The sequence below is a fragment of the Pseudochaenichthys georgianus genome, chromosome 11, assembly GCF_902827115.2.
Source record: "Pseudochaenichthys georgianus chromosome 11, fPseGeo1.2, whole genome shotgun sequence".
Classification (NCBI taxonomy): Eukaryota; Metazoa; Chordata; class Actinopteri; order Perciformes; family Channichthyidae; genus Pseudochaenichthys; species Pseudochaenichthys georgianus.
The window spans coordinates 26,400,867-26,426,967 of NC_047513.1; the positions used below are offsets into that span (position 1 = coordinate 26,400,867).

A 26,101-nucleotide genomic window follows, 5' to 3' on the forward strand; every position below is an offset into this window, starting at 1 on the left:
TTCCCATGTACAAAATATGACATTGTTTGCAAATGTTTATAACCTAAAAGCATGAAAGACCATCAAAAATATATAGTCTTTTCAGTGACCATTTTTTGTGTCCAGTGTGCAAGCAATTCAACATTTTTGAACATACATTTTGAATCAACATAGATAGATAAATAGATAGATGGATGGATATACTTTCTATTATATTTCCGTGGGGAAATTGTTTCTCTGTATTTGACCCATCCTAGTGTTAGGAGCAGTGGGCTGCCCGGGGAGCAGTGTAGGGAACGGTGCCTTGCTCAGGGACACCTCGGTAGCACTTGGTCTTGCCGGGACTTGAACTGGTGACCTTCCAGTTGCCAAGCCAAGTCCCTACCTCATATATAAAATGATAAACATATAGATAGATAGATATCAAGTACATACTGTAGGACACATTTTAACAATACTTTGTCCTTGTGGAAAATGGACATTTTAACCCCGTATGTGTCATTCTCCGTCCATTAAGCTACTCAGGACAGCAGACATGTGTCAGTCATAAATCAGCATGTTTATGATAACTCCCATGTTTTGACAGCATCTAAATGGTCGGCCATTAAGCCACAAACATGGAGCTAGCAGTGTGTTGGACGTGTTTGGAATATCAATGGTGTTCATGTACTGTCATAAAGCAGAGCTGTAAACTAATGAAATACGTGTGTAAGCCTATGTACATGTGGGAACAGTGCTGTGAAGGAGGATACTGATTAGTCCATAAATGCACGTGTCCATGAAGGAGCATGTGAGGAGGCGATGAGCTCAATAGATGGTTCAAGTAGGAGGGATATCATCTCTCTTCTCATAAATTGAATTAACTTCTCGTAGATAATCACTTGACCATCCTAGTGGTGCATGTATGACATTTATGAATCCCGGCACTTTTTATAAACATTCTATAAATAATAATTCGCCAATGTTAGGGGATAGGAAGTCATTCATAATAAAGTTACATGATAGTGATCATATTCAATAACTTTTAACAGACTGCAGCAGAATTGTATATCTGCCCTGGTAATATCATGCAAGCCTTTTAACTCAACACACTCCAACACTAACTCATTCTAGCTCTGGCACATGTTTTATGTTCAATCCAATATGAAAAACACATCTACATAATACTATCAGATAGCACTGTATACTTTATTTTCTTCACTTTGCCATGTCGTTTCTATAAATGTGTGATTTTCTGCATGGATCTAATTGTGTGGGAGTGCCATCCCATAGCTAGCACATCTGACATTCCTCGGTCCCTCCTGATTGCTAGTTTTGGTTCATTAGTGCCTTCAGCACCTCTGGGTCCCCGGCATTCCTCTGCAAGGTACTATGCTCTGTATCCATGCCTTTGATCCTACCCACGCAATGTATTATTGAGACGAATTTGCAATGCATTAGCCCGGGGATTCCTTGTGTATCAAATGTTGCAGCCGAAGGTAGCATACAAATTAAACCGCTCCGAGTTTGTGAGAGACCAGGAGATATGCCGAGTGACATCTGAAAAGCCCACAACTGGTTTGCCGGGAGTTATGGATGGATACGGAATATAGGTGGGAGGCAGAGAGAGGAATACAGACATAAAGATATAAAAACAATAAAAAAGCAATCGAGAGGATAAGGGAGGTAATGAGCCATTTCAGCGATAGAACAGTCAGTGGTTAATGCTACAAAGATCAAAGGAGGGAGGTAGGCTACACGGTACATGCCCACAGGTTCAAGCACTTTTTATAAAGATATTTTAAAGATATTTTCTAAAGTTATAACTCAGTGCCCGGGTTGTTTGTTCAACACTAGGGAGGTTAAGAGAACTAGACAAAAAGAGAGATAGCGTGTGATGGTGAATTAGTATTATTTTATTTGATTAAACTACCAATTTACCACAACCTCCCGAAGAAATCCCCTCCGTTCAGTCCATGGAACGTCAAGGGAGAAAGTGTGTGTGTGTGTGTGTGTGTGTGTGTGTGTGTGTGTGTGTGTGTGTGTGTGTGTGTGTGTGTGTGTGTGTGTGTGTGTGTGTGTGTGTGTGTGTGTGTGTGTGTGTGTGTGTGTGTGTGTGTGTGTGTGTGTGTGTGTGTGTGTGTGTGTGTGTGTGTGTGTGTGTGTGTGTGTGTGTGTGTGTGTGTGTGTGTGTGTGTGTGTGTGTGTGTGTGTGTGGTATATGGTGTAAGCTTGGGGTGCAGTGTGTCTACAATTTATTTGTCGGTGAAAACATGCTTCTTTGTCAAGACCACCTGCGTGTGAAATGAAGCAGCTCCCGAAAGCTAGCATTGACGGCAACAACATCGCTTACGGACACTTTTTTCAGGTGGATCAGCCTCAGGAGCCACACATAGCACTTTTCCAATGCAATGCAGCCCACATCTGTCATGCTCCATCACATACATATTGCCTTCAGTCTTACATAAATATGCACATATATTTTACTGGGTTTGCTCACCCCAAAAGACAATGTTATATAATGTATTTCTTGTGTGTTTGTACATTTGTTTTTGGACCAATGATCTTTAGAAAAAGTGAAGTTGAAAAAAAGTTGAGAATACAAACTTGAATTAGGTTCAGGTTAGAGACATTTCTTAGATGATGGTGATGGCTAGGGACAGAGTAGAGTGATAAGGAATGAATGTGGAAAATGGATGGTGCAAATGTGTGTGCGTGTTCTTTAACCTCTACTTTAATCTCACTGATTCACTTTCCAATTTCCCCCCTTTTCCTGCCTAAAAATAATAGCGGCTGTCCTTTTATCTGAATGGCTTACACGGCATTACATCATGTGCCTTTGCCGTACAAGAACTAGACGAGACGGTTCAAGTGTCGACACAACACCGCCCTGCTGTGCTCGGTGTCTTCACATGGATGTGTCTCCCTGATGGATGAACCCACAGGGACAGGCCCACAGAAGCCACACATATTGATGAGGTTAGCTCCGAACATGCGATAGGCTTTATACACACATTCTCAATTAGTGGTGAAAAGCAGGCAGTTTGAAGTTTCGTCGACATCTCTGTTCTACACATCAATACACCCCCTCACATACTTACTTATTTATCGTCTTCATGCACACATACACTGAAGACTCCCCACAGGAGTCTTGATTGCAGCTCCACTGTTTTGTATTCATGTGAGAGAATCTCGCCTCTCGATGTCTCTCTCTGTTTTCCTAATACTGTATGAATACAAAATAATTTAGGCAGAATCAAAAAAGACCTGATACATATTTTCCGTCCCTCTCTCACACCTTCTCATCTCCTCTCGGCAAACCCTATCCGATACTTGATTTAGGAAGGGGACAAGTATAAAGTCTGGTTTTTCCTAAACTTCAAAACACGGCTTTCTATGATTTTACAAAGCTTTGACAGCGCACACTTTTCTTTTCCTTGCTGAGAAATACAGTAATCCTACTTCCCTCAACCTGTGGTTTTATTCCTCCCTCCTCTAACCCCACACGTTCCACTTCACCCAGCAGCCTTTCTCTTAAGAGGAGAAAGTGTTAAAAAAAATTGACTTTCCCTGCTGGAAGCCTCACACTTCACTTCTCAGATCCTCTGCAATGAACAACTTCCTGAGTACGGCTTTCCAATTGAACAAGTGTGGACTTGTACACACACTCTGCTCTCAGGCTGCTGCTGCTGCTGCTGCTGCTGCTGCAGGAGGCTCTGCATCAACAACCAGGGCAATAAAGCCAGTCAAATAAGTAATAAACAAAAAGATAGTTCAAAATAAAGAGAGCCAATAGGATTTCTTCATTACAAATAAATGAAAGTTTAGTCTGCAGGCCTCACACCTACTGAGCAGATGAAAGACGGATAAATCTCACAAGCCCCTTTCAACATGTATCTTGCTTCCGGCCAGCATCGTTCTTATCCTCTCCCCATCTTCTCTTTTTCACCATCTCCTTATCCCGGCTTCACTCTCAAAAAGTGACAAGGAGAGATGGGCTATTTAGATCTTGTATAAAAGGAACCAATTATCCTAACATGCAGCCCACGTCCATCCTATCCATCCGACTGCTCAGCACAAATCCCTCCATCCTTCGGAGCTTCCTCTGCTCTCCATCAACCTCTTATCCTCCTGCCATCATCCTCTTCTTCAGGCAGCGCGGCAATGATTAATGCTGGTCTTGTTTTTGTTCCCTCCCTTACCTTCTGTTTTCCCTCTTCCTTACACTCATCATTCCATCTTTCTTTCAACACATGCATCTGAAAGTAGAGCATGATTCGGTGTTTGGCAGTCCTGAATGTTGCATTTAAAAAGAGCACAGGAGTATGGATCCAACACATGATTGGTGTGTGATTCAAACATTGCTCATGCAAATCAGAACCATATTTGACACACTCTAATCCTTAATGCTGTCTAGATTCACACACCTTCTGCACATTCACATGAATAAGTCAAGCAGGAAGGAATAACTGTACATACATCTGAAGAGGCATGTGGCAGTGGATAGAGCCTTGGTGTTGGATTCAGGGGGTCGCAGGTTCAAACCCCACTGCAGTCAGCATGTCGTTGTGTCCCTGGGCGAGACACTTCACCCCAAATTGCTCCTGTGGGGATTGCCCCCAGTATTGAGTATGGAAGTCGCTTTGGATAAAAGCGTCTAACATGTAACATGTAATGTAAGGAAAACATTCTCTTGATGTTTAACTGATGCGGATACATCTTTTAAAACACCTCAGCATCTCCTGTCTAGAGTAAGGGGAGGTGGAGCATAGGGTAAGGGTTTGTAGTACCTCAGGGTTTCAGAACAGCATTCACATTTGCCTGAGGGGCTTACATGACAGGGATGGAGGCCTTTTAACATGAACTTTGGTCACTGAAGAATGGAGACGAGCCACGATGGTGGATGGAGATCACACAACTGCAACTACAACCAGAATGTACTCATGTATATTATATAATGCTCAAATAAACCTGGACTGGTATACTAGTTACATCAGAGACTGTACAGACATCTGATAATCAGCACTGTAGAATATCAAACACCTTTTTTGACCATGGTGTTTTACATAATTATACAAATATTTGATATGTGGTGATCTTTAGTTATATTTTATTCAGATCATTTAGCTTCTATTTTGTATCAAGAAAACATATAGAGTCTGGTTATTGTAGATCAATTCCGAGTTGGAGAATACACTTTTTTTTAATTCTCCAACTCACTAACACTATCTTTAAAGATAATTAGTTCATCTTAATTGTATGTATTTCTGCAGATTTAATTCATGAGTTTGCAGAAATACATCAAAACTCTAAAGGTGTTATCTGCCAAAGGTTCGGCACCTTGCTCTTGTCTGGTGCGTTTCAGGGTCAATAGCCCTTCTCAAGTGCTCCCCCTCAGCAGTACTCAGAAGTATCACTTTCACACCCACATTTGAGTTGTTGACACTTACCTCTGGTTGTCTTCTCTAACTCTTTATAGTCTAGAAACGTTGGTGTTAGATTCTCAGTGCCACAAGAGATATCACAGATGTGTGCCTTGTCATTTAGGTTGGGTTAGCCCAGAGTACTGAGGAGAAGTGAACGGGTTAAGCTTGCTCTCTCTCTTCTATCTCCTCCCACAGCTCATGCTTTAGTTATGTGTTGCTGTTTGTATGCCTCTGCTCATGCGACGGCACAGCCAGAGGCATCATGTTTTCAAATTTGTCTGAACCATTCTAGTGGATGCAAGATCTCAGAAACACTCAAGGGTTTCTGGAGTCAAGGGTGAACTAAGATGTTTTTGGTCAAAGACATTTTGGCAGGTGCAAAATGCAACATGGGTTGTATAAGGGCGACTGTGGCTGCGAGGGAGTGCGGTCGTCTTTCAACCAGAAGGTTGTGGGTTCGATCCCAGCCCATGCAGTCAACATGTCGATGTATCCTTGAGCAAGATACTTAACCCTGAGTTGCTCCCGATGGCATGGCCAACGGTGTGTGAATGTGTATGTATGTTAGTGCATGTCCTAACATACCCTGCTCAGTATGAATGGGTGAACGACATGTAGTATGTAAAGCGCTTTGAGGGGTCTTAAAGACTGGATAAAGCGCTATATAAGTACAGTCCATTTACCATTTACCATTTATATAGCCACATTGGGTTTGTTCAAAATTAATATATTAGAACATAATTCATTTACATCCTATATTGCAACATGTACGGAAGAGGATTAGGGCCACATGATTTTTTTTTTTGGGTGGATTTGAAAAAAAAACGTTTTTGTCAGAATTCTGACTTTTTTCTCTGAATTCTGACTTTTTTCTCTGAATTCTGACTTTTTTCTCAAAATATATTTTTTTGTTCTGAGAAAAAAGTCAGAATTCTGAGATTAAAGTCAGAATTCTGACTTTTTTCTCAGAACAAAAAAATTATTTTTTTTCAAATCCTCACAAAATTTTTTTTATGTTGCTCTAATCCTCTTCCGTAAACATGCACAAACCTTTTCAAATATACAAACCTTTGCATCATTTTTAGAAATCCATTTTCAATCACCTGTTCCTCACAATCTTACGGGAGAAAAGTGAAAGGAAACTATTTGCATATTTTACCATTTCATTTAAATTACACAAACAGTGAGACGACAGCGTTTTTGTAAAAGCTATATTTTGTGTTTCATGTATCCTACCTTTTTACATGTAAAACCTTCACACCAAAGACGCACTGTCAACTCTAATTTGGACATGACTTTTGGAGCGTGCTTTGGTGCCAAGTAGCCTAATTCTGAGCTATACTGCATTATATGAGGGGTTTGGGGCAGAGTAGGTGTAAATAGCCAAATACTTGTTGTGTAGCTATTTTCACCCGGGTGCAAATAGACACGGAAAAAACGTTTGGCCACAATTTAAGAATCCTTATGCTAATTATGACAATTTTACAGAAATGCCTTATAGGATTAAATGATGACATTATTACACATTTTGGACAGACGTGGATATGTATTGCATATTGACTGAGTTGTGGAAACATGCAACTGCCTGGCGGTAATTCTAAGTGCAATGTTATCATTTCAGACGGGCTTTGAGCTTTTGATGACACTTGTATCCAACTAACAATGAGGGTATTCAACCACACATGTAAAGTACATAAGCTTCAGATAAGCCACATTTGTTTAAGTGCTACATATACATGTTTTAATTAGTAGATGTAATTGGCCAATGCGCAGTGGCTACACCTTCGGCAATGACGTGTATGTCAAAGGCTAGTATGTAGACTTCAGTGAATATTAGCTATATAACTGTACAAAAAGAAACGAGTGCGGAGAATAAGACTAGATATTTATGCCAGTTCTTTGATAATAAAAGCTGAAACCTGCAATGTGCTCCTTTGAAGAGTTACGGAGGTTAATGCTTATACTTCTCTGCCTCGGTTTAACAGGCGTGAATCCTTTAAATAAAGGCATGTAATACAGCATATCCCATAAAAACATACCTATCAGTTTGCATTTGCGTGAACATGCACTCATGCGCCTGACTGCACGTGTTTGTGTTATGTGCACTTCTTTGCAGGCTTTGCAACAGGACTTGTCAAGTAGGTTATGTACAGTATCCACACACACACCGCACATTGTCGAGTCGCCTCTGGCCCAACTATAACACCAATTATGCAGAAACGGTAGGAACTTGTTGCTTAACCTGACATATCAGTGGGTTGCTGTTCTGCATCATCTGTAGCTCAAGGCTTAGTAGATGTGTGTAAGGGGAAGAGGATACTAAAGCCCAATAGGTACCATGATTCCCTCTGGATGACTAAGACACATGCGCGTTCATTACATTGAATTTAAAATGATATGGGAAAAAAGATTACTTGATATGGGCCCCGCAGACTGGTCTTTGAACGTAACTGCTGCATGAACATTTTATTACAATGAGTTTTGTTTATTTTAATAAAACTGAAATTATTGAAACATTAAGGGGAGTCAGAAAATTGCTTTGGGGCAAATTGTTTTTTTTTAATGAGTTCTTATAATGACATTGTTTTTATTTCATTTTCAAACAAGCTCTTTGAATCATCTCAATCAATTTAGAAGTCATAGAAAAACAAATATTATACATTGAATTTGTTGAATCGAGTTTTGCTATCATTTTTTGCTGTTATAACTGCAGTATGAATTTCATACTGCAATTTCAAACTCCAATTGGTTGGGTAAACATATATTCATACTATGAAACATATTTACCCAACCAATTGGAGTTTCTCAGTATCTATGTGACATGTGTGCAAGACGTCACACATCATCCAATCGGAGTATTCGAAGCCGCATTAGAAGCAATGTTTTCTTTCGTTGTCATACATTTGAATAGGCAAACCACTGTGTTGTTTTGATAAATGCTTTGTGTGGGAATCAGAGGAGTCAAGTACAGTTCAACACAACTGCTTTCTTTTTTTTGAGGACACCTTAATCTCATTGTGCTCCCTTTTTTGCTCGTATTTTGAAGGCATGCAAGACAGCAGTGTGTCTCGGCGAAAAAAGTGTGAGGTGTGAATTAAATGCGCTGACATAAACATTTCTATGATTTATTCTAAATGTTTGAGACGTTACCGCAGGATAAAGCTGCTGAGAATACAGTTTGCCTTTAAATAAGTCCTTTTATATTGAGTCGCCAATGTCAACATCACCACCAGTCTGCCATTTGATGTCAAATACTATGTTCTTCCCATTTAGTCCCTGCCGAGCATGTCTATAACACATACTTACACATGACTCCAAGCAATATTGAATTATAAATCCACTGCATTGAGGCTGGCACACACTCACACAACAATGGTACATTTCACATCCAGTGGACCACCAGCCGTCTGACAGCTGTCTCCACCAACGTGAAGGCTAGATACTTTGACAGCATCATCTTTCTGATGTCTGGAGCGACAATTATGAAATGCAAATGACAGACGAATCTGCTTGACTGACACTGTGGAACATCCATTGAATGCTCTAAGTCTGGTGTCTGTGGTTTTCCAAATTGTATTTGGTTCCCTTTTATCTTGCTGTTAATGTATTCTCTTTATCCCTTTGTCTTCTTTGATCAACATGAAACCTTGTCTGCATTGTTTCTTAGATAAATACCAAGAAACATAAATAATACTAGTTTGATTTAATCCATTTATTTCCACTTTGGCTCTGACTCAATCCCTTTTTTTCAGAAATGGTAAATTGCATTCCTAAAAATCCTATATTTTTTAACCGTTATGCTTTTTTATCACGATTGTTACTTTTTTTCTGCATATAATACAAAGAACATGCTGATTTAATTGTAAAACATTGTAAGATGGAGGAGGCAGAACGTTTACGGAGAATTATAGCTACATTTTTCTCTTGACTAAACCTTTACATTTAAAAGCTGCAAGATATGGACTTCGGCTACACATACATTCCATATAATATTACCTAAGGTTTGTTTAAACTAAATAAAATGCAATTTAAAGGTGGCATTGGTCAGAGCATTCATGTTTCTGTGAAAAGGGCCCAGGAGGTGAACTGGGACCTCTCCAAGTAGCAGTCCACACTCCATATGTAGGTCTGTTCGGGGACTTGAACCTACGGCTCACAGTCTAAGACCCTACTGACTGTGCCACTGCCGGATTATAGTGTTCTTAAAATTTGCTATCTCTGTTTTTTAATTTTAGTTTTACCACGACACCAAGTCAAATTCCTCACACGTGTCAACCTACCTGGTAATAAACCTGTTTCTGAATCTGATTCATGGACTCTAAAGTTTCTTGTATCTTGTCTTCAACAGTCTGCACTTCCTGGTTTACCACACTGAGGAGGTCCACGACGTGCTTCGGATCTGGGACGGGCCCCAGGAGGGAGGGGTCCTCCTGAGGGAGCTGAGCGGCTCCTCGGTTCCCCCGGACAGCCACAGCACCTTCAACACCGTCAGCCTGCAGTTCACCACAGACTTCTTCACAAGCAAGCAGGGCTTTGCTATGCAGTTCTCTGGTGAGGATGAAACGAGGGATTAAGGAATAGCAAAGGGTGTAAATAGAGAAACAACATAACAAAAAAGCCTCTTTCATCATCCATCCATCTTCTCCCGCTTATCCGTGGTCAGGTCGCGGAGGTAGCAGTTCCAGCAGAGAGCCCCAAACTTTCCTTTCCCTGGCCACATCAACCAGCTCTGACTGGGGGATTCGAAGGCGCTCCCAGGTCAGCGAAGATATATAATCCGTCTACCCCTTGGTCTCCTCCCAGCTGGACGTGCCTGGAACACCTCCCTAGGGAGGCGCCCAGGTGGCATCCTAACTAGGTGCCCGAACCACCTCAACTGGCTCCTTTCGACGCGAAGGAGGAGCGGTTCAACTCCGAGTCCCTCCCGGATGACTGAACTTCTCACCTTATCCCTAAGGGAGACACCAGCCACCCTGCGGAGGAAACCCATCTCGGCCGCTTGTATCCGCGATCTCGTTCTTTCGGTCATGACCCATCCTTCATGACCATAGGTGAGGGTAGGAACGCAAATGGCCCGGTAGACAGAGAGCTTTGCCTTCTGGCTCAGCACTCTTTTCGGTACCTCTTTTCGGTACCGCTTTTCAGTACCGCTCCCGCTGCTCTGATTCTCCGGCCCATCTCACGCTCCATTGTTCCCTCACTCGAGAACAAGACCCCGAGATACTTGAACTCCTTCACTTGGGGTAAGGACTCATTCCCTACTTGGAGTGGACAGTCCATCGGTTTCCTGCTGAGAACCATGGCCTCAGATTTGGAGGTGCTGATCCTCATCCCAGCCGCTTCACACTCTATTGCGAACCGATTCAGTGAGTGCTGAAGGTCGCAGACCGATGAAGCCATTAGAACCACATCATCTGCAAAAACCTCTTTCATCATGGTTCATGGTATTATTATTATTATTATTATTATTATGCATTTATTTCAACAAGGACCATGCATACAAATACATTAATCTCAGAAAAGAGAAGAGATTAATTATGCCAGATTTTAGCTCATAGCTCATTTCCATCTGCAGTCCTTTGGTATGTGTAAAGGCAACCGAACAACAAATATGTGTGCAAAGGCAATGCGCTTCAGAGGGACGGTTATAGATCTTGACTTTCTGTAACTCTGCTCACGGCGAAGCTGAAAAAAACATTTTCATGTCGATGATTGAGCATCTTCTCTGTCTTCTTCAGTCTCCACTGCAACCTCCTGCAATGATCCGGGCCTGCCCACCAATGGGACGCGCGGCGGAGACAGCAGGGAGCCCGGGGACCATGTGGTGTTCCAGTGTGATCCTGGCTACGTCCTGCAGGGGGCCAACAGGATCACCTGCACAGAGATCAATGGACGCTTCTTCTGGCAGCCTGACCCTCCCACCTGCACAGGTATGTCATCAGTGAGGGCTCATCAGGCTGAATGGAGTATTATCAGAACTTGTAGGGCTCATATCAAATCATATCTTGGTATGACGCATTTCACAAGCACTCTTGTCAAATCACATGCATATATAATTATGGAGGTTTTAAATAATAAAAGTGATAATAATAGTTACCACTGCTGTAATTACACTGGTGTTTTGGATTACTCATCTTAACGTGTAATTAACTTTGTCACACAGAACATACAAACTTTGAATGTTAGTCTTGCATACAGAAGAAAATAATATGTAACGCTCACAAGATCTATCTATATCATGAATAATCTCAATCAATCTTTATTTATTCATATAACACATTTAAAACCACCTCAGTTGACCAAAGTGTTACAGGCAATAAATACATTACATTACATGACATTACATTACATGTCACTTGTTAGACGCTTTTATCCAAAAGCGACTCACATACCCAATAATGTGGGCAATCCCCACAGGAGCCATTTGGGTTGAAGTGTCTTGCCCAGGGACACAACGACATGCTGACTGCAGTGGGGTTTGAACCTGTGACCCTCTGGCCGAACACCAACGCACAACCCACTGCGCCACATGTCAGTGGGTTGTACAATATACAATATCAAATAACACAATCGGAGTAAAATAATAAAACGATAATTATAAAATTGATAAAAAGCACAATAACTAGAAACATATAAAAACGAGGGATGTCCCGATCACCTTTTTTTGCTCCCGATCCGATTCCGATCATGTGATTTTGACAATCTGCCGATACCGATTTTTCCCGATCCGATCTTTATGCAATGCATTAAGAGAAAAAAAAGGTAACAGATAACGGCTGGTCATCCAACGCGATGAATTCAGCTATCTTGGCTGTTATATGTTTGGCCTTGTCACTGTTCTGGGGCAGTTTCTCTTTCCTTTTAAAAGTCTCTGAAAGTGTCGGTTGTTTCAGTGCCGTTACCTGAGTGGCCGGTGTGTACTCGCCGTGTTGTTGTTGGTGTTTGTTTCTCAGGTAGCGTATTAGATTGGTCGTGTTGAACGTAGCTCTGTTCTTTCCACCACGAGGAACCTCTGCCTTGCAAACATTGCATCTGGCTGTTACACTGCCTTCGCTTTCAATTTTATCATACTTCCAAACTCCTGACATTTTCTCTGTCCCGACTCCCGAGTCACCAGCTGAACGTAGCCTCTCGTTAGCTTACTGCTACTATTAGACACTGCGCCCACTCTGTTGCCAGATTTCAGAGAAATAAGCAACCAGGTCTATGAAAACAAGCCCAAAGAAAGCAACACATACATGATGTTGTGTAATTTTAAACCAAAACTAAGTCCTCAGGATGACTTTAAGACGTGAACATGGTCATTTTTGTTTTGTAACATTAAATAAAATAATACAAATATTTTATAAAAAAAAAAAAAAAATCCCGATCCCCGATTTTTTTCTCCCGATTCCGATCTTTTGAAAATCACGTGATCGGATCGGGACATCTCTAATAAAAACACATACACATGTAAAAGTGTTATGTTCAACTAGTGTTAGAAGCCAGTGCAAAGAGGTGCGTTTTTAGGTGTTTTCAAGTGTGTCATTAACATATATCGCTACAGCTCAAAAAGTTGACATATAAGTATAGAGTAAGAGTATTAAGAACATGGACTAGTTGCAGTTTTATATATACACACAGAAACCCCATTCTTTTGGAAATATGTTATACTTTTGTGTGTAACTTTATGTCTTTATTAGTTACTTATTACAGAAGATAATTTATCGAAGTTGTTTTAATTAAATCAACTACGCCTTACATCTTCCATAATGCAGTATACGATATCACTTCACTTGCTGGTCTGAAACAGGTAGACAATAAACATTCCTAACTTGTTTACCTAACAGACTCCTTAAGTGAATCCTAAGTGGCAAACCCGATTGCCTCGTTCCCTTGACGATTCCTGAAGCCACTGCAGCAGACAGAGAGATCTGATTACCCTGCCTCTCAATAAAAACTCAGACCTCCACTCTTTTACTTTCTTTGTTTAATATATGATCACACTTAGTGCCCTCCAAAACAATGTGAATTAACAATTAAGACCTTGTAATTAGGTGCCCTGTTTAATTAGTTCTTAGCTTAATTAGCTTGATATTGTTTGGTGAAGGGTGAGGAAGGACAGTTGTCTGACAGTCACAGGTGAGATTATAGTGAGTGGGGTCAATGGGCTTTAGCTACGTCTTAATTAAGCATCTGTCACTACTTCATAAGGGGAAACAATATACGTAATACATCAGGACACTATGATTTACAGTTCAAACAATGTATCTGCTACTTGGAAGTGGGTATTTCATAAAGCCTTTGGAAAGGTTATGTCGCTTTGCATTTATTGGTTTTTGTTCAATTTTAAAATATTCAAATTGGAAAGTAGATTGAACACCATCATAAGATGTTTGGGTAGCAGAATGTTTTTTATATTAATAACACAGTGGCTGAAAATTGGGGTTTAATAATTATAATGTATGAATTTCTATCTTTCCGTAGCTCCATGCGGTGGGAACCTGACGGGTCCTGCTGGTCTGATTCTGTCTCCGGACTATCCCGAACCTTACCCCCATGGGAGGGAGTGTGACTGGACAGTTTCCGTCACACAGGACTATGTCATCGCTCTTAGCTTCAACCAGTAAGCTTCAGTAGCACACCACTATATGAGTCCATTTATGTTCAATAATATGTCATCCTAGTATATCAAACAGTAATCTTCTTATGACTCCTGGAGCTGCAAGTATTACAAGTGACCTATTATGCAAAATCCACTTGTTCATGTCTCTTCTGCATCAACATGTGTCCTCTCTGTGTAAAGAGACTCTGAAAGTTTCAGGAAAAAAGTTTCTCACTTTTCGTCCTGATCCATTTCTATAAAAACCTGTCTGAAAATGAGCTGATCAGATTGTGGCCACTTTATGATGTCATAACGATTTTTTGTCTTGTGTAACCATTAGCCAATCACCAACCAAGCTAACCCCCCCCCCCCCCCCACACCTTATCACCTGAATCTCCTCCTAGAGCACCATTGTGTTATTTTTAACCAAATCTCTCTCAGAGGGGCGTGGGGAGGGGCTCCTTATTTTCATCTAAAGTAACAGACAGAGAATCAGCACTTTGGAAACAGGGCTGAAACAGAGGGGATTATGGGTAATGCTGCAATGATCTGTTTGGTGTTTGGAGCCAAACACTTCAGAGATATGTTTTGTATATTTCTGAAACCTATAATATATTGATGAAAATCAGTATAATAGGGGACCTTTAATGTAGCTTCTATTTGTGATTGTGTGTTACCCAGGTTCAGCTTGGAGCCTAGTTATGACTTCCTACATATCTACGATGGGCCGGACTCCCTGGGCCCCCTGCTGGGTAGTTTCTATGGTACAGACGTTCCCGATCGGATCGAGAGCAGCTCCAACACGCTCTTCCTGGCTTTCCGCAGCGATGCTTCCCTCAGCAGCAATGGATTTGTGCTGCAGTACAAAGGTGGGAACCTCTTTGGTTAGAGGAATGAGTCAAACTAAATAATACAATATTTGCCTAATTGGCAAATCAAGCTTTGGGATACTAAGACTTCATATATCTGCGTGTGCATGTGTAGGAGTTTTTTATTCCACGTTTTTCATCTCCAGTGTCTTAAGATTCTGAACAAAACTGTGAAATTTAAATACTATGTGAAGCTTTATCCCCTTAACAATTCATGTTTTAGAATTCTTCCGCTGGCAGAGTGAGAATGGATTTAGCCTCTCTGCTTATCGACCTTGCAGATTGTTTCTTTTTAACTTTCTCTTGTGTCTAGTCCAAAGCGAGTGAGATTAGTGGTGTGAAAATTGCTTCAGAGAAAGATTGGGGTGTGCTGCTGCTGCGTCCTGATCAGCACCCTCCCAATGCTGCTCCAGTCTGCTCCGGCGTCACTATTGATCTGTACCTCCTCTAGTATCACAAAGAGTTAAGGAAATGAAAAGCCGACAGCATGTGTGCTTATGCTCTTTTTGACCAGTGCTTTGCAGCTGCACAAAAGTCTCCTCATAAATTACAGCAAACACCGCTTTGTTGTCTCGTGTCTCTGCTCAGCTGACCGCAGCATGTTGTTCGGACAACCCACATTTATTTGCTCGCACAAGGTAGTATGTCCTGCTCACACACCACAGAATGATCACTGGCATCCCTGACACATACACAGCCAGCTGGTTTAAGGATTACACAACACATCTGTGCTTTCTGCTATTGTTTCAGCCTCACAGGGAAACGCCTCAGTGCCTGTATGTTAAGGCCTTTCCCTAACAAATATACAGATGCTATACAAGCTCTAAATTAGACTGCGCTTCTTCGTTAAGGGCTTTGCGCTGAGAGAACAGTGTGAAATCTTCCTAAATCTCCCAGACTCAATTAGAACTGTTTAAGGCATCAGACGTTTAACCAATTTCAGATCGACCCTGAACTCTCAGTTTCTCGGCCGGTGTCGAGGTGGGATTTTATCTATATAAGTTCCAACTGTTCTCAAAACACTACCTGTTAATTTGCAAAACGCATACAAATGGAGTGACACAAAGTGCTTTGTTTAGACCCCGTTACAGAGCCTACCCCTTAACTCACTCCCAGCTATATTTTCTGCCGTGTGTGATAAAGTGTGTGATATTGTATAGCCAATCTGGTAAAGCAGATGGACCCAGTGTGTGGCTCCCAGAAACTCCCTCTTCCCACTTCTAATTCTTCACTCTAATGAACCATAACCAAATAATACATAAATTACCTCCTCAGTTTTAGACAAACAACTTGGCTGAAAAGCGTGTTTGGCGGCTGGTTTCGGTGTGCTTGAGATGACGAGTTGGCCCAGCTCGTATTTGGTCAGCCCGCCACTGAAAATTACATTACACAATCTGCCTGAGGTGCTGTCAGCCTCTTTACCAAGCAATCGTTATGTCTTTCTGTTTCCGTGTCTCAGGCCATGTCTGATTAGACTCTCCAGGGAAATATGTGGGCGGAAACATACCATGGCTGAGCTATATTTAGATAACACACACACACATACACACAGATATGGACACACATTCTAGCACTCACATCTGTCTAATCCAATCCCTTCACAAACTCCTGGGTTCATTTTCACTTCGCATCAGATCACTTAAAATCCTTTTAGTATTTCCCAAAACAGATGATGCCACTCGCCCACTTTCTCCCACACCTACAAATGTCCCGAGGCAAAGGCTTGTTAAATCGTCCATCTCCATCAAAGTGACCGACCTTCTCACCACTAGCTTGTGTTCAGGACCAGTCCACAACTTAGGCCCGCTACATCCATCACGCCTCCGCTGTCTCCTGCCAGGTGTGCTGCTTCAATGGAGGAGGGGGCGAGGGAAGGGTTCAGGTCTACATCGGCCGGTGAAAGGGCACAACCTGTCTAGAACTGGCGCCCCCGGGGACACACCGACAGACCACCTGCCTGGCCCCCGCTCTCTGCTCGGCCATGAAGGGCAGCGTCGTGTCTGGTCAGCAGGTCCCCATCTTTCAGCTTAGACACTAGGCATTCATCCAAGGTGCTCCATGCGCATTATGTCACTAAATCATTAGAAGTTTACATCTGCACACACAGAACATTTGATTTAGCATAGAATGTTCTTGTTTTAAAGCAACAAGGGAGTTTCATTGAACACATGAGGATGTTGATCGTAGTGCGTATTGAAAAATCTGTAAAATCGCAGATGATGAAACTAGTAAAAACTAATATAAAAACCGCCTCTCACATGCTTTTCGGTAAAGGTCAACACTCAGCTCTTCCTGGCAAAGTAAGAACATCATCACCCAGATAGGTCATTTCAACTGGAATAGCTACTATTTGCATGAGAAAGTAGTACTCATGCAAATAGCATTCCTTGCCAGCATCCCAATTGACCTTTACACAAAGATGCTTTTGAAGTATGAACATTGTTTGAGTGTTTGTTTTAAAAGTAAGCTTTTAGCTGGTTGATATCCAGAGTATGCACATTTCTCTGAGGTACTCTAATATCGTTGAAGTTGTTGATAAAAAAAACAACATTTAGCTCAGTTTCCCTTTAGTATGTGTGTGTGCGTGTAAAGTCATAAAATATTGAAGTTAGCTGTGAGACTTCAGCGAGCTGTGTTTAAGATTGAGCTAAATTGCTTTGGGCATTTTTCCTGTGTTTATGTTAGCAGTGAGGGAGTGAAGTGTGCCACATTGACGTGCACATTTTCCACCTGAGAACAATGTGATGGTAGAATGAGCGAGACATCTTTCTCACGACCTCACGAGTGGTGATTGATATGCGGTTAGATACAGTGTGTGAGTGCGCTGAGGCTGTGTGTGTGTGTGTGTGTGTGTGTGTGTGTGTGTGTGTGTGTGTGTGTGTGTGTGTGTGTGTGTGTGTGTGTGTGTGTGTGTGTGTGTGTGTGTGTGTGTGTGTGTGTGTGTGTGTGTGTGTGTGTGTGTGTGTGTGTGTGTGTGTGTGTGTGTGTGTGTGTGTGTGTGTGTGTGTGTGTGCAAGCAAAAGAAAGCTTGCGTATGTGCATTGTCTTCTCTAGTTGACTGCACAGCCAAGCGTTGTGTGAGAGGCGGTTGTGTGCAGTCAGCAGACCTTGGGCCAGAGCAATGCCACTCTCAATCAGCTGCCTGTCTGTCTCCTCAGCCATACATACCTCAAGCAGCCACAGATGAAAGGGCACCGTCAAGGGCTGGAGAGAAAAGTGGCAGTCAGTGAGATATATTTACTGAGAGAGGAAAGCACAGGGTAGCGGATAACCGGGTATAGAAAGCGACAAAGGTAGAGATCCGAAAATATCAGGATCCTCAGGCAAAAACATAATTTCTATTCCAGGATCACCGCTGCAGCTTGATGCAAAAAAAAAAACATCTTATTGAATACCTGCTCACTTTCCTTCTGTTGCTGATTTTCCGCCGTGTTACCTCTTTCCACAGAGAACCCCAGGGAGTCGTGCTTCGAGCCGGGCGTGGTGCGCAATGGGACTCGGGTGGGCGCCGACCTCAAGCTGGGCTCCACCGTCACCTACCACTGCGACAGTGGCTACACACTAGAGGGAGACCAAACCCTCACTTGCATCATGGGGGGAGACGGCAAGCCGAGCTGGAACAAACCCAAACCCATCTGCATCGGTAAACACCGTCGTCTGGAGACCGTTGTTTAGAGCACCATTGCAATCATTTCTTTAAAGAAAAAGCACGTGTTAAAATGCAAACATGATTATGTGGTGTTTGCAAACCCATATGTCCTACAGGTATATGTGTAGAGCTGTGTAGATTCTGCTAATGCTAATAGATGTGAGGGTATAGCTTTAATTGAATCTGCAGTTTGAAGAGAGGCTCTCCTTTTGCATATCTGCCCTCACACACACACACACACACACACACACACACACACACACACACACACACACACACACACACACACACACACACACACACACACACACACACACACACACACACAAATCCTGCATAAACCTGTTTTCTCCCCTGACCACTACTGACACACGCTGTGCATATTCCCCTGAAATCCGGCTCTCGCAGTGTGAAGCTGCAGGTGCACATACAGGGCACATTTCCACACATTTAACATACATGAGATCAGCGAGTGCTCGAAAGATGCAGGCATTCACTGGGCATTTTAAGCAGGAGAGGGACCTTATCTTAACCCAGACTAACCCAGTGGGACACTTGGAAAACATTGCAATTTCACTCTGGCAAACACCAGGGACATCTGCCACCCAAAACCCAATCAGACAAGAAAAAGTAATTTAGTAGTAATGGAAGAGAGGCGATGGAGAGGCGGGAGCTCGAGGAGAAACGGAATGGACCTTCTTCTCTGTCCGCCCTGTCTCTTCATGTCTCGTCTCTGTGTCTCTCTCTAGCTCCGTGTGGTGGACAGTACTCGGGTTTGGAGGGAGTTGTCTTGTCTCCTGGTTTCCCTGGCAACTACAGCCGTTCAAGAACATGTCTGTACACTGTGGTGGTGCCAAAGGATTACGGTAAGCCATGAAAGAGCACTGAATTACTATATGTTTATTTCTAAATGTGTATTGTTGTGCATATGTCAAATCAAATCAAGTTTTATTTATATAGCACATTTATAAACGATTTTTGGTCGAGCCAAAGTGCTGTACATATAATAAAAATAGTCTACAGTAGAGACACTTTACAGCAAATACAACAGCACAGATTGTTCAGAATATCAGTATGAGAAAAACGACACCCTCTGTCCTTAGACCCTCACATCGTACAAGGAAAGACTTCCAGAGAAAACCCACAGTTTAAAGGGGAACATGGGAGAAACCTCAGGGAGAGCAACAGAGGAGGGATCCCTCTCCCAGGACGGACAGACGTGCAATAGATGCCTAGTGTAAATCGAGATAATACATTTTACAGCATAGGTAGTCCAAATGTTAGGAAATGCATGTGTCTGTAATAAGAAGATGAATCTACAATCCTGTGGGAGCCCTCAGGGAGGCAGCATGACGAGACCCAGGCAAGACCGCAGAGACAGGTTCAGCCACGACCCGAAGTCCACGACTTAATCTAGAACTCAGGATAGAGGCTCCAGGACTACAGCATGAAGATCAGCCTCGACTCCGGATCCCGGCGTAGATATAGACACAAAACAATAAAAAATGTGGCTGGGTTAATCGGAACAAGAGAATACACAGACACAGACAGACAGACGGAAGAACAAGCACTCCCTTAGAATCGGTTGAGGGCAAAGGGTAGCAAGTAAGAGAGTAAGAAACATAGGTGGAGAGGCACACTCAGGGAACAAGGTCCCCACTGGAGACTTAGTTGGAAATTGATGAGAGATAGGGAGGTACGCTGTGTCTACGAATTGTAACACTCCCCGGCCTGTCTAAGCCACTCTGCAAACCGTATCCCTCTAATAAAACCTCGAGAGGTTAGAGAGGGAAAAGGTCTTGGATAAAAGTTATTCTTGATAAGAGAAGCCTAGAAGGCAAGTGTTGATTTAAAAACCCCAGGGTCTGGGCCGACCTCACATGGAGATGGGTGTGTGCTGGTATTTTATTAAAATTCAGTTATTATACAATGCACAGCATGCCCTTATCCGGCTCAAACTGTGCTCAAGTGCCTCATTATTTCTGGATATTTGTCCACTGTGGAAACTTAGGAAAGTAGGACCGAAACAGTTGTGCTCTTTTTCCACACCTGAGAAATCTTGGACTTGTTGTCAGATGTGTAGCAGAAAACAGCTTTGAGAAAAATGTTTAAAATAACCAACACACACCGTTTTCTCAGCTTGCATTTAAAGTGTTTCTGTGAGAGGTTGACTGAATGCAGGTGTTTGGTTATATATATTTTCCTCCAGTAGAATCACACAGTGATGGATAGTTCCCATTTGTGTCTCATTGCCATACACACCTTTTCATATTACTTTGGTATAGCAATTTAATCTGTATCTTACACATCAGGCATACAAAATGTCTGTCTTGGGCACAACCACACACACGCATACAAACACACACACGTATACAAACACACACACGCATACCAACAAATAATTGGTGTCTAGGTTCTGGATTTTTGCTACTTTTTGGCATTTCCATTTTAAAGGTCACAGTTTGCTTCCAATATGTAATCTGATATTGAAGAAGCCACACATTATTCAGAAAGAAAAACAGTGAGGGAGTGTTACATCGCGCAAACATGCAAATACAGAAGGAAACATGTAACACTTACTTGCCCACAATGTGTCCCTGTTTGACTTTCTCTCCATTTTCTCTCTCTTTATCTCCCCTTTTTTTTTCTTCTCCTCCCTCCAGCTCTTTTATGAGTTATCAGCATTGTGCCGCTCTCAAGGGGAGCTCAAGTCCTATCATTGTTAAAAAGCACCAAGCAGCCGCGACGGGCATGTGTTATGGGTGCTACATTTAGGATTTCAATGCATAGGCCATGCACCCATTTAGAGTTCTGGCTCGCTTACACAATGCGAGGGAACCCATTCTTCTTGGACCCTCTCAGCAACATATTTCTCTCAATGGAGTCAAAGGGAGAGGAGAAATAATTAAAGTCCACTTTTGGCATTTTCCTTGAAAAAGACACTCTCTGTCGTGCACATTCACAATTGCTCTCGCCTCCATTCACTGCCGCTTCTCATTAGGCTGAAGCAACAGCCCTAATGATGGGCTATTTTCTCCAATGCAGAGGACAGGGTGAGTGTCACTGAAACATTGGCTTATCGTATCATAGAGATGAAGAGGATCTATGGGGAAAAACCCCCACTAAAGATGAGAAGAAAGCAAACGCTGAGTCATTTTCAAGAGTAGATAAGAAACAAAAGGTCCTGCCGTCACACCCTATAGAAAGCATTATTCCTTCGTCCCCTCTGCCTCATCCTCTCCATCCTTCTCTTCAACCTGTAATATACAAGTATAATAGACGCGGATTAGATGTGAAAAGGCTGAATATGTTCTGCCAATAGCGGTAGAAAGGGTGAGTGGAAAGGTTGACGGCTCCAGCGTGGAGCTTGAGCTGCACATTGTACAACAGATTAGCCGTCATTACCAAAGCTTTTCATCTACTGACAAGCCATCAAGCCCAGACAGGACTGCTGATCTGGCCATGTAATATCATGTTTGGTTCTGTTGTCCTAACTGGCAGTATGATCCACCTCGCTTTAAAGGTGACATTGTGATTGAAAGTGCTGTCGGTAATATTCTTTTGAATGAAGATATTAAAGTTCTATGTATTGTGTTAGACTATTTCAAATTGAGTTTTCTATGTTTCTGTGATGCAGTCCCTCTTTCAAGCTAATTTCCTTTTCCTCTGAAGTCAATTGTCTTTCCATGTCTGTCTTTTCTAGTGGTCTTCAGTCAATTCGCCTACTTCCAGACTGCTCTGAATGACATTGTGGAGGTTTATGATGGGGCGACACAGCACTCCCGTGTTCTCAGCTCCCTCTCTGGAGCACACACAGGTACTTCAGCACACACACACACACACACACACACACACACACACACACACACACACACACACACACACACACATTAAAATGCAAGAGATGACTCGTCCATGCTTGTACAGCCTTTGTTTCATATTAGGTTTCATATAGCACCAGTATTTAACACATCAGCAAAGGTAATTGGACTATTTCATCTCCTGGTCATTATTTTTCAACATGACGGCAGACTAAATGAAATGTTGTCCTAGCCTTTTCCCTTTCATAAGGATCCAGTTAAACTCACAGACAAATTGCTGACACAGGCAGAGTGGTGGGGGCTGCAGGTGGGCTCCAGTGAGCTGTAAAACAATTCAGCGGTGACAACAACAACTAAAAGAGTCACGGGGATAACATATCAGCAGACAGGCCCGAGAACCCTCGCATGCACATACACCGGAATTTGTATTAGACAAACACACAGCGACTCTCAGGATAACTGCACATACTGTTGTGAAGTCAAACGGCTGTGCTCAAACACAAACACTTGCATGGTGGGTTTAAGCCAGGGAAATAACAGGGACTTTTTCGTCTATCCATTTCATCAAGTGCAATAACTGCAGCCTTAGCAGTAACACTTGAAATAAAGACACCTACTCACAGCTGATTCAACATTAGCGCAGATATCATCAATAGTGCATTACAACAGTAAAGCATTATTGTTGGGTTAATACTTTAGCATAACTTTTTATCTTTCAGCTGTTTATTCATGCAACAAACCTAGCTTCTTTTATTTAAATCAGTACCTTAGTTGTTGAAATACCTTTATTGTTTTATTGAAAACCATTATCTAACAAACACTAAATGAAAAACAACAACAAGTGAACATTTACATAATTTCTGATTTGTTTTTCACAGTTTACCATTGAAAGCAATTCAGTTGATTTAAAGTGGCACAGCCCTGGCCACATCATTTCAAACCATAGCTAACATGTTTCTAGAAATGTTGTCTCTATACTAGCTCAAAGCCCAAACCGTAATGCACGTTTATTAGTGAACGCAACTATAATTAAAGTGTTTTTATTTGAAATGTCATCTTAATCTTAACTAGTCCCTAAATTAGGTCAGATTTGCCTAAATATCTCTCTTTTGAAAAACACTTGGATCGATACACAATTTTGGAACATTTGAATGAAGCAATAATGTAAGAGAAAAAGGATACCTGTCGTAAGGGTCAAAGTGACAAGGTGAAAGACAATATGATGTATTTTGCAATTGCGTTGTAAAATTGTGGATTCATGTGATAAATGCCACAGCTGTATTGATTGGTTTCTCAATAAATAAATAGAAGCCTGGATAGGGGATGTTCAACCTTTCTGGAGTGGTGCAGTGGGAAGGTGTGTGAGTTGAGGGCAGCTCTCCATCTCCACCTGCCCTAGCCCTGTGGCTTGACAAAAGCAAATGATTACTCTGGTTTGTGCCCAGAGCCGCTTCAGAAAATCCAGTTTACAGCTCAATAAACAGGCCGCTATATTAACTGAGGACTCCTGGCGGCAGGTTCACAGAGCTCTCTAACCAGGCATGGCAGAGCAGAGCTGACACACTTTGGCAAGGGAAGAGAGACTTACAGCCCAGCAGGCTGAAGAACTAGTGCATGCAGGCATAACTAGCCTGAATTAGGCATAATCCAGAAGTGTGTACCTGGCATCCACCATACAAATACACAGGCGCTAACATATCGACTAACATACATGTTTGCAAACTTAATGAGCATGGAATTAACCAATACAGTCTAACAATGCAAGCAGTAAATACATGACCAGATCATTTATATTTCAGTGGTTGGCACAATATTATTTGTTGAATCACATAAGCATATTATTGCATTAAACTAGGCTCAGCATTTAACAGTATGTTTCAATTACTGTCACATTTGGTAAGGAATATAAGTTGTTTTTCAAAGAAACAATGCAATACATGTTCTTTTTGGGCACAGGCAGAATACAACTTGAAAAGTGAGAGTTGAACAAGGAAAGATTAAAGGTAGGAATTAGAAATGAAAAGGAAGCGGCAGGTAGAAACAGAAGGACAAAAGGTCTGCATCAAGTTATCTAAATGCTAATTTTGACTTGATTAACAGGACAAAGGAAAGGGAATACTAAAACAGGTTGATTTCCCATCATGTGATCCCCACCAGATTTCTTTGTTTTTTTACTTGAAACAATTTGAGTTAACAGCGGTATCATTGATCTCTGATATTGTTTTCAATGCTGTTTCAAAAACTCTTCACACTGACATTGAATTGTGGCCATTGCCTTTCAGCCAAAGTCACATCTGTCCTTCCAAGTGTTTAATATGCCAGCGTAGGGTTCATTTCAGGGGAGAGTGGTTCAGGGGTTGGAGGGTGGCCAGAGGGTTGATAAATAACATGCTGACACATGTTTGATAAGACTGGATGACTACCTGCCCCGCACTGCACATTATGAAACACTTTCACCATGAAAGCACACAGCACGGGTGTCTTCTAATAAACTACCCAGCATGCCTTGGGGATCCTACAGTGGAACTCGAACAATCATGGCGATGACATCAATGAACTATGCATTCATAGGACACTGCACTTAAAGGCGCATTAATATTCAGACACTAAAACGTGTAAGCACAGGGTAGACGAACGAACACACACACACACACACACACACACACACAGATGTTGCCTCTGGGGCTAAGCATGTCTGCCTCCCCACACAGTGTGACAGAAAGCAGACACAGAGTAATGAGCAGCGCTGCAGAGAGCCAGTCAGCGGCACACTGAGAGAATCAGAGATGCTCACACCTCGTGTCATGTTCTACGTCAGTCAACAAAACACCACAGCAGATGCATCATGGGGAGTTTAATTACACAATGAGCTGATGATGATAGTAGGAGATCATATCAGTGATGCAGGCATGAAATATGAGCATTAGTAGTAAGATACTTGACATTTTGGACCAGATACATTACCTTTGAAGGAAGTATTTCATAGTGAACATAAATTACTGAAATTGTCCATTGACCTCGTAGGGCAAAACAAGCTGCATTTTAATTACATGACTAAATCCATACACAAAAAACTAAGATAACACAAAAAAACTATTTCTGAACACTTATTTTAAAAGCCATTTACAACAACAACAAACAGAAACCCACAATAACACATTTCCTGTTTCAAAACTTGCTACAGCAACACAAACATGATCATTCTTGGTCTTGAGTGTGTCAAATGGACATCTTCTAAGCCCTGGTCGGGTGACATTATTGTCCGCCTGCACAGTATGCTGTTAGCACGTTCCTATTGTAGGCAGGGGCTTAATGGTGAAGGGTGTTGCACTGCAGGTAGTTAACCCACCCCTAAAGTTTGCTGTTGTATACACAGGCAGTGAAATAGTACAATCAGGGGGGGTGTTGATCTCGGCAGCTGGTCCTACAGCACTTAAGAGTCTCGCTGCATGATTTCAAACCAGCTTCCAATTCTTGAGTTAATGATTTGTTAATTAGGGTGGTGAACCGAGGGTAACAAAAGTCCAGCTGGTGCAAAACAAAGAAATGAACCTTGAAATAATAATAATAATTCTGAGTTGGTAGAAAAGCAAGCTTATCATCAAATGTAGCTTCAACTGTAATCTCCCTGAACAGTACTTGATGTGGGCAGATTGTGGTCAGAGGCACAGCTGTAACACACTAGTATCAGTGGCAATAATCAGGACTTCATTTGGTCTCAAGAGGCTGAAGGAAAGGATTTGCCATCCAATAAGCATAGCACATACACGTAAATTAAAGTATGACAGTAAAAT

General features: G+C 42.0%; 1 protein-coding gene across 1 annotated transcript in view; it reads left to right on the plus strand.

Annotated features, from left to right (window-relative positions):
• The window catches only part of csmd2 (CUB and Sushi multiple domains 2), a 280,443-nt gene that overhangs the window by 192,054 nt on the left and 62,288 nt on the right, over window positions 1–26,101 (plus strand). Inside the window, 7 exon segments of the mRNA XM_034094476.1 lie at window positions 9,733–9,935; window positions 11,123–11,314; window positions 13,851–13,989; window positions 14,650–14,837; window positions 18,286–18,480; window positions 19,236–19,352; window positions 22,190–22,303. Coding sequence (XP_033950367.1) covers window positions 9,733–9,935; window positions 11,123–11,314; window positions 13,851–13,989; window positions 14,650–14,837; window positions 18,286–18,480; window positions 19,236–19,352; window positions 22,190–22,303 — 1,148 coding nt within the window.